Below are 9,026 nucleotides of genomic sequence, written 5' to 3'. Positions count from 1 at the left end.
AAGCCCCCGCCCCCAAACCCTCCTACCCCCATCGCCACTGCCATCCAAAAACAACAACAACAGCAAATAAACAAACAAAAGACGTAACCCAGCAACAACTAAAGAAACCACTATCCATCCATCCATCAATCCATCCACCAATTATCAGCTGTAGAGTAGAAACTCCAAATGCACCACAAAAAAAGCCTCAAAGCCATTTATCCCCGAATAACAACAACAACATCAACAACAAACTTGCCAACCACGAAGCAGTCGTCAAGAAGACAAGGATTGCCCCCGCCACCACCCATCAAGACGTCCAACCAAGCCCTCTGCAGTCCGTACGAAGAGGAAGAAGGAGGGGAGGAGGAGGAGGTGGGGGAGGAGGAGGAGGAGGGGGAAGCCCCTTCCACCATGGCCAAGTCCTCGGAGGCCGGAGACACCATGGCGCCTCCCGTGGAGGCCTGCTCGGCGGTCAAGGCCAAGACGGTGACCTCCAGCCACCGCCACGAGCAGGACCTGCATGATGCCGCCCTGCTCCTCAGCGACAGGGGCTACCGGCTGGGGCCCAAGCTGGGCAAGGTCAGTTGTCGGTGGTCAGTTACAGACTGCAACAACCGAGTGGTGTTACTGGTTGCTTTGTGTCTTGATGTTACTGTTTGCTTTGTGTCTTGGTGTTACTGGTTGCTTTGTGTCTTGGTGTTACTGGTTGCTTTGTGTCTTGGTGTTACTGGTTGCTTTGTGTCTTGGTGGTACTGTTTGCTTTGTGTCTTGGTGGTACTGTTTGTTTTGTGTCTTGGTTGTACTGGTTGTTTTGTGTCTTGGTGTTGCTGGTTGCTTTGTGTCTTGGTGGTACTGGTTGCTTTGTGTCTTGGTGGTACTGGTTGCTTTGTGTCTTGGTGTTACTGGTTGCTTTGTGTCTTGGTGTTACTGGTTGCTTTGTGTCTTGGTGTTACTGGTTGCTTTGTGTCTTGGTGTTGCTGGTTGCTTTGTGTCTTGGTGGTACTGTTTGCTTTGTGTCTTGGTGTTACTGGTTGTTTTGTGTCTTGGTGTTACTGGTACATGGTTGCTTTGTGTCTTGGTGGTACTGGTTGCTTTGTGTCTTGGTGGTACTGGTTGCTTTGTGTCTTGGTGGTACTGGTTGCTTTGTGTCTTGGTGTTACTGGTACCTGGTTGCTTTGTGTCTTGGTGGTACTGGTTGCTTTGTGTCTTGGTGGTACTGGTTGTTTTGTGTCTTGGTGTTACTGGTTGCTTTGTGTCTTGGTGTTACTGGTACATGGTTGCTTTGTGTCTTGGTGGTACTGGTTGCTTTGTGTCTTGGTGGTACTGGTTGCTTTGTGTCTTGGTGTTACTGGTACATTGGTTGTACTGGTTGTTTTGTGTCTTGGTTGTACTGGTTGCTTTGTGTCTTGGTGTTGCTGGTTGCTTTGTGTCTTGGTTGTACTGGTTGCTTTGTGTCTTGGTGTTACTGGTTGCTTTGTGTCTTGGTTGTACTGGTTGTTTTGTGTCTTGGTGGTACTGGTTGCTTTGTGTCTTGATGTTACTGGTTGCTTTGTGTCTTGGTGTTACTGGTTGCTTTGTCTTGGTGTTACTGGTTGCTTTGTGTCTTGGTGTTACTGGTTGCTTTGTGTCTTGGTGTTACTGGTTCCTTTGTGTCTTGGTGTTACTGGTTGTTCTGTGTCTTTGTGGTACTGGTTGCTTTGTGTCTTGGTGTTACTGGTTGTTCTGTGTCTTTGTGGTACTGGTTGCTTTGTGTCTTGGTAGTACTGGTTGCTTTGTGTCTTGGTGATACTGGTTGCTTTGTGCCTTGATGTTACTGGTTGCTTTGTGACTTGGTGATACTGGTTGCTTTGTGTCTTGGTGGTACTGGTTGCTTTGTGTTTGGGTGTTTTGACTGCCTTGCTTGTCGCTGTGCAGTAGTGTGTGTGTGGGTGGGTGTAGGCATGCGCGTGATTGAACTCTGTGTGTGTGTGTGTGTTCGTGTGTGTGTGTGTGTGTGTGTGTGTGTGTGTGTGTGTGTTCGTGTGTGTGTGTGTGTGTGTGTGTGTGTGTGTAAGTTCGTGTGTGTGTGTGTGTGCGTATGTGTGTGTTTGCGTCTGGGTATTTCTTATAGACGGCCTTATGTTTCAAATATATTGAGCATCGATTTCAGTTTCCATGCAAGTATCTTTTTCATCTTTTAAGTGTTACGGTGAAGCGCGCAGTGCAGTGTCGTTACACACAATATGGATAACCTGAGACATTTAAAAGGCAAAGGCAAATGTACTCTTTCTAGTAGTAGTAGTAGTAGTAGTAGTAGTAGTAGTAGCATCATTATCATTATCATTGTTATTATTGATATTGTGATGATGATCTTCATCTTCTTCTTCTCATTATTATTGTCATCATCATCATCATCATCATCATCGTCCTCGTCGTATAATAACAATAATAATGATAATAATAGTAATTATTATCATTACTATTAAGTACTTATAAGAAATAAAAGAAGAATTACTTATAAAAGATAATCATCGCCCTCCTCCTCATCATCATCATCATAATTAGATTATCATTAATGCATCATCAACAACATCATCATTGCTATTTTCTTGTTATTGTAGTCATTATCAATAATTATCATCAATCGATATAATACCATCACCATCATCATCATCATTATTACATCATCAGCAACATCCTCAATGTCATTACTGGTAGTATTATGGTCATCATCGATAATTATCATCAATCGATAATACCATCACCATCATCATCCTCATTATTACATCATCAGCAACATCCTCAATGTCATTACTGGTAGTATTATGGTCATCATCAATAATTATCATCAATCGATATAATACCATCACCATCATCATCATCATTATTACATCATCATCAACATCCTCAATGTCATTACTGGTAGTATTATGGTCATCATCCAGCAAGACCGAGTCCATGTACCAACTGGCTAGCTCACAGAACGCCAGTGCCTGCAATCAAGATCGATGACAGAGAGATCAAGTCAGTCGATAAGTTTTGCTACCTGGGCAGCACCCTATGCAGCAACGGAGCCTTTGATGCAGAAGTGACGCTGCGCATTGCCAAGACCAGCTCCGCCTTTGGCAGACTCAACAACAGGCTGTGGAACAACAAAGGCATCAGGCTCAACACCAAAATCAAAACCTACAGGGCTGTTATGCTGACCAGTTCAGTTTCAGTTTCAGTAGCTCAAGGAGGCGGCACTGCGTTCGGACAAACCATATACGCTACACCACATCTGCCAAGCAGATGCCTGACCAGCAGCGTAACCCAACGCGCTTAGTCAGGCCTTGAGCTGACCACTTTGTTGTACTGCTGTGAAACATGGACGACGTATCGCCGTCACATTCAACAACTTGAGCAGTTTCACCAGAGATGCCTACGAAAGATCCTCGGCATAAAGTGGTAAGACAGGGTCTCCAACCTCCAGGTCTTAGAGAGGAGCGGCCTGCCCAGCATCAAAAGCCTGCTGATCCAGTGCCAGCTACGCTGGACAGGACACGTTGTCCGCATGACAGACAACAGGATCCCGAAGATGCTCTTGCATGGCCAGCTGAAGGAAGGCCACCGCGAACTTGGAAGACCCTGCAAGCGCTTCAAGGACACCTTGAAGACAAACCTCAAAGCCTGTGACATAGAAATCGCTTCCTGGGAAACTGATGCCCTTGACCGCTGTCGCTGGAGGATGCTGTGCTCTAGTGACACAAAGACGTTTGAAAACAACAGAACGCTGGCCATTAAGGAGAAATGTGAGCGAAGGAAGCAGGGCTCAACTTCTGGAGACGTTTTCCCTTGCAACACCTGTAGGAAGTGCTGCGCATCCAGAATCGGCCTCTTCTCCCATATGAGGACACACACCGACAGATAAGCCTGCCTGCCTACTCGTCCGTCGGTCCGACGGGAGACTCCATTATTATGGTCATCATCATTATTATCACCACCAATATGATATCATCATCATCATCATCATCATCATCATCATCATCACCATCATGATGTTAGCTGCATGCATGCATGTGTGTGTGTGTGTGTGTGTGTGTGTGTGTGTGTGTGTGTGTGTGTGTGTGTGTGTGTGTGTGTGTGTGTGTGTGTGTGTGTGTGTGTGCGTGTTGTACAGGGCAGCTACGCCAAGGTGAGGGTGACGGAGAGACAGCGGGACCACAAACTGCTGGCCGTCAAGATCATTGACCGGGCCAAGGCCGCTGCCGACTACGTCAACAAGTTCCTGCCGCGAGAACTGGCCATCTGCCTCAGGGTACGACACGTGGGCTGGTCAGATAGAGAGGGGAGGGGTGGCGTGGGGGTGGGAGTGGGGAGAATTGACTTGTTATGCAGAAGGCCTTCGTCAAACTTCCCGACCAGACGAAACAACGCGGATGGATTATTCTCATTGTGATGGTCTGGGATGAGGGTGGGGAAGCTTGTGTGTGTGTGTGTGTGTGTGTGTGTGTGTGTGTGTGTGTAGAGGATGTGTGTATATTGTGGAGGGTGTGTGGTGTGGAGTATGTGTGTGTGTGTGTGTGTGTGGTGTGGAGGGTGTGTGAATGTGTGCGTGCGTGAGTGTGTGTGGTGTGTGTGTGGATGGTGTGTGGTGTGAAGGGTGTGTGTGTGTATAGTGTGGAGGGTGTGTGGGGGGGGGGAGGAGGAGGGTGTGTGTGTTGTTTGTCGTCTGGAGGGTGTGTGTGTGTAGTGTGGACAGTGTGCGGTGTTGAGGGTGTGTGTGTGTGTGTGTGGGAGGAGGGTGTGTGTGTTGTTTGTCGTCTGGAGGGTGTGTGTGTGTAGTGTGGACAGTGTGCGGTGTTGAGGGTGTGTGTGTGTGTGGGAGGAGGATGTGTGTGTAGTGTGGAGGGTGTGTGTGTGGTGTGGTGTGTGGAGGGTGTGTGTAGTATGGAGGGTGTGTTCTGTTTGGAAAGTGGCCAAATGGTTAAGACGCTCATCTGCCAATACAGAGTCCGTGAGGGTCCGGGTTCGAATCCCGCTGCTCTCGCCCCTTTTCTCCCAGGTTTGACTGGAATATCATTTAAACTGAGCGTCTATTCATTCGGATGAGATGATAAACCGAGGTCCCGTATGCAGCACGCACTTGGCGCACTGATAAAGAACCCAAGGCAACGAAAGAGTCTTATGCACCCAAACCGATCGTTCGCAATTAGACTTGCCTGTTCGCATTTGCCCTGAAGGACCCATGTCATTTCAACCGTAGTAAAAACGTGGAAAAGAAGGAGCAGGCGAACTTTTCCTGGTGCAACCAATCGGAGAAAGCCTTTAAAAAAAAAAAAAAGAAAAAAAAAGAAGAGCCACAATCGACGATCATGCAACTGTTATCTGTTCAATACACACACGTAAAGCTGGTCGCTTTGACTGCATCAGTCTCAGTTAGGCCTGCCTACCCCAGAACTTGTTATGGGACGTTTAACTATTAACATAAAATGCTAGCGCTACAACATTAGTGGAAGTGTAGGTCTTATATTTGTTTATATAAGTACAAGCGCTCGCGCGCGTATGTGTGTGTGTGTGTGTGTGTGTGTGTGTGTTCGCACGCGTGTGCGTGCATATCTGCGTGTGTGATGTCATTTCAGTAATATTTCATTTACGCATGAATAAATGTGCGTATTTTGCACCCGCGTACGTGCGCTCGTGTATGCCCGTTTTGACGCGTGTGGAGTGTGCGTGCGTGCGTGCGTGCTTCCTTGTCTGTGCAAGATTGTGTCGATACTTGCGTGCATGCGCACGAGCGTGCGTGTCGGACCGTCTGTAAATGTTCGTGCGTGCGTGTGTCACTATGTGCGTGTGTGTGTGTGTGTATGTGTGCGAATGTGTCTGTATCTCTGTGTGTGTGTGTGTGTTTGTGTCTGTCTGTCTGTCTGTGCGCATGTGTCTGTACCTGTGTTTGTGTGCGCATGTGTTTGTGTTCTTGCGTGTTTTTGTGTGTGTTTTTTTGACTGAGGTGTTCAGCACTTTGAGAAGTTTGAAAGCGCTGAATATTTAATTTCATTTTCTTTTTATTACTACTGCTACTACTACTTAAGAACAAAAACAATGGTAGTTGTAGTAGTAGTAGTAGTAGTAGTAGTCGTTGTATCATTATTGTTATTGTTGCTGTTGTTCTTATCAGTTGTTATCATCAATTGACATCATCCTTTTACCACCATGAACATAATCACCACCACCACCACTATGATCATCATCACCACCACCACCTCCATCGCCATCATCATCATCATCATCATCATTGCTTACCGTCACTATGATTACTGGTCATGATTTATCACAATGGCTGAGGGCAGCTGAACCACCGGCACATCATGGGGGTCCAAGAGATCATCCAGACACGGACCCTGGTGTGTGTGGTGATGGAGCTGGCCGAGAGGGGGGACCTTCTGGAGCACATCAAGAGGAACGGCGCCATCCCGGACTTTGATTCCAAGAGGATGTTCAAACAGGTACCTCTGTGTGTGTGTTGTGTGTGTGTGTGTGTGTGTGTGTGTGTGTGTGTGTGTGTGTGTGTGTGTGTGTGTGCTGGAGCACATCAAGATGAATGGCGCCATCCCGGACTTTGATTCCAAGAGGATGTTCAAACAGGTACCTGTGTGTGTGTGTGTGTGTGTGTGTGTGTTGTGTGTGTGTGTGTGCGCGCGCGCGCGTCTGTGTGTGAGTGTGTGTGTATGTGTGCGTGTGTTCTGCAACACAAGAGGACTGGTGTGTGTGTGTGTGTGTGCGTGTGCGTGTGTGTGTGTGTGCTGGAGCACATCAAGATGAATGGCGCCATACCGGCCTTTGATGCCAAGAGGATGTTCAAACAGGTACCTCTGTGTGTGTGCGTGTGTATGTGTGTGTGTGCGCGCGCACGCGTCTGTGTGTGTGTGTGTATGTGTGTGTGTACTGTAACACAAGAGGACTGGTGCCATCCCAGAGTTTGTATCTGAGGAGAGACACAGATATTCAACGCCACACGACAGAGAGAGAGAGAGAGAGAGAGAGAAAGTCTAGCTGTCTACAGTCTTCGGATTTGATTTTGTTTTTGTTTTTTTATTTTTATAAAAGAGCAGATTCCTGACCTATGCACATACACAACGCGCTGGTTTTGAGAGCAACCCTAGTTTTGCGTACAAACGAAAGCTGAAATAATCAAACAAAACAAACACAACAAAATGCTATAAAATTGAAAACAAAAAACCGTAGTAGGCAAATGATTGGAATAAAATCACAAGTGAGCAAACACTGCAAGAAAAGTGCATGTAACCTGATTTCGCTCGTTCAACTGGTCTTCAGCCATGGACCATATTTTGAGGAGCCAACAACATAAACCACAACGGGGGGGGGGGGGTGGGGGCGGGGACATGGGAAACTACCCGTGTTGGCCCAATGATAATGGATTGTTCGGGTTGTCGCCCATTACTGCCGGCTGTTTCTGGTGCATAAAAAAATGTGCGAGTGTGTGTAAGTTGCTATTAAATTATGTCAGCGTGCGCGCACTCAGGCGGGCAAGGGGGCGCGGGGAGAGAAAAAGCGAGAAAACAAAGATCTTCGAAAGAATATTAACAGTCGAATATCACCGCAATCAGGGTATGCCCCAATAAAAGAGGAACAAAACTTAAGGAAAACAAACAGCAACATGTGCTATCCAATCTAACCCAACAGATAACCCTGCCACCCCCACCACATCCCTCCCACCTCTCTCTCTCTCTCTCCCCACCTCCACCCCACCCCACCCCAACCTCCCTTACTCCTTTCCCCACGGTGCCTATGTCACCAGATCAGCGAGGCGGTGGGCTACCTGCACGACCGCAAGCTGTGTCACCGCGACCTCAAGTGCGAGAACGTGCTCATCCGCCGGGATCGCACCATCATCCTCACCGACTTCGGTTTTGCGCGGGCTCTGCGGACCGACCAGGACCTCAGCAAGACCTTCTGCGGCAGCGCGGCCTACGCCTCCCCGGAGCTGCTGAGGGGTAAGGCCTACCGGCCCCGCCTGAACGACGTGTGGGGGTTGGGCTGCATCCTCTTCGTCATGGTAACGGGCTGCATGCCCTTCCACGACTCCAACGTCAAGAAGACCCTGCAGCGGCAGCTGTCCGGCCGGGTCTTCTTCCCGCCCAACGTGGTAGACGTCATCCCGGCCACCTGCAAGAGCCTTATCCACTCCATGCTGGAGCCCAAGACCACCCTCCGCCTGGACATTCACGGGGTGCTGGGCAGCCGCTGGCTCTGCTCGGGCTACTGAAGGGTTTGGGGGGCGTTGTTTGTTGTTGGTGTTATTGTTGGTGTTGTTTCCAAGGTCTCTGTGGGCAGAGTGGAGATTTTTTTTTCTTTCTCTTTTTAAAGGACACTTGTCTCCGGTCCCAATACAAAGGTTCGGGATACCAATAAAATTCTTGAAAAATGCAGATCCCCGTAATTCATTTAGTTTGTCTTGGGGTGTTTTTTTGTTTTTTTTGTTTTTTTAAGTTCCTCTGGGGGTTGGGGGGTGACAATTTCATTTTCAGGACACTGGCTTCGGCCTGGAAACAAAGGTTTGGGGATACCAATACGATTCTTGAAGATGCAGATCCCCGTTTTTGAGTCAGGGTGTTTGCTTTTTGTTTTTGTTTTTTAAGTTCCCTTGGGGGAGGGTGGACGGGAGGGGTGGAGTGGGGGGGGGGGGGGGGGCTAGAGAGAGGGGAATCGTTGAGATTTTTTTTTCAGGAAACTGGCTCTGGCCCCGAGACAAGGATTGGGGTTGCCACTATGATTCTTAAAGGTACACATCCCCTTTATTCTTCTAGCATGTCTTTCCTTGAAGATTTTTTTTTTTTTTTTTTTTGTCACGTTTCCTTGCTGGAAAAGGGAAGCGGGCATTTTTTTTTTCAGGACACTGGCCCCGGCCTCGAGATAAGGTTTGGGGATACCAGTTCGATTCTAAAAGATACAAACACTTTCATTTGGCTTCAATTCTTGGTATACTAAGGGTTTCTTCTTCTTCTTCTTCTGTTTTTCCTTGTTCTCTGTGGGTGGGAGATGGGGGAAGAGACTGCAGATGTTTT

The 9,026-nt window shown here is 47.9% G+C and overlaps 1 protein-coding gene across 1 annotated transcript; it reads left to right on the top strand.

Annotated features, from left to right (window-relative positions):
• The first annotated feature begins 384 nt into the window (after window positions 1–384).
• Window positions 385–8,227, top strand: LOC143292182 (testis-specific serine/threonine-protein kinase 6-like). Its single transcript, XM_076602365.1, has 4 exons — window positions 385–561; window positions 4,121–4,258; window positions 6,291–6,446; window positions 7,760–8,227. Exons 1-4 carry the CDS (start codon window positions 394–396, stop codon window positions 8,225–8,227), a joined length of 930 nt encoding a protein of 309 aa, XP_076458480.1. The 5' UTR covers window positions 385–393.
• The last annotated feature ends 799 nt before the right edge of the window (window positions 8,228–9,026 follow it).

The sequence above is a fragment of the Babylonia areolata genome, chromosome 18 (assembly GCF_041734735.1).
Source record: "Babylonia areolata isolate BAREFJ2019XMU chromosome 18, ASM4173473v1, whole genome shotgun sequence".
Taxonomy (NCBI): Eukaryota; Metazoa; Mollusca; class Gastropoda; order Neogastropoda; family Buccinidae; genus Babylonia; species Babylonia areolata.
Note: the sequence above shows the minus strand (reverse complement) of the source record. Positions and strands in the feature narration are given on the sequence as shown.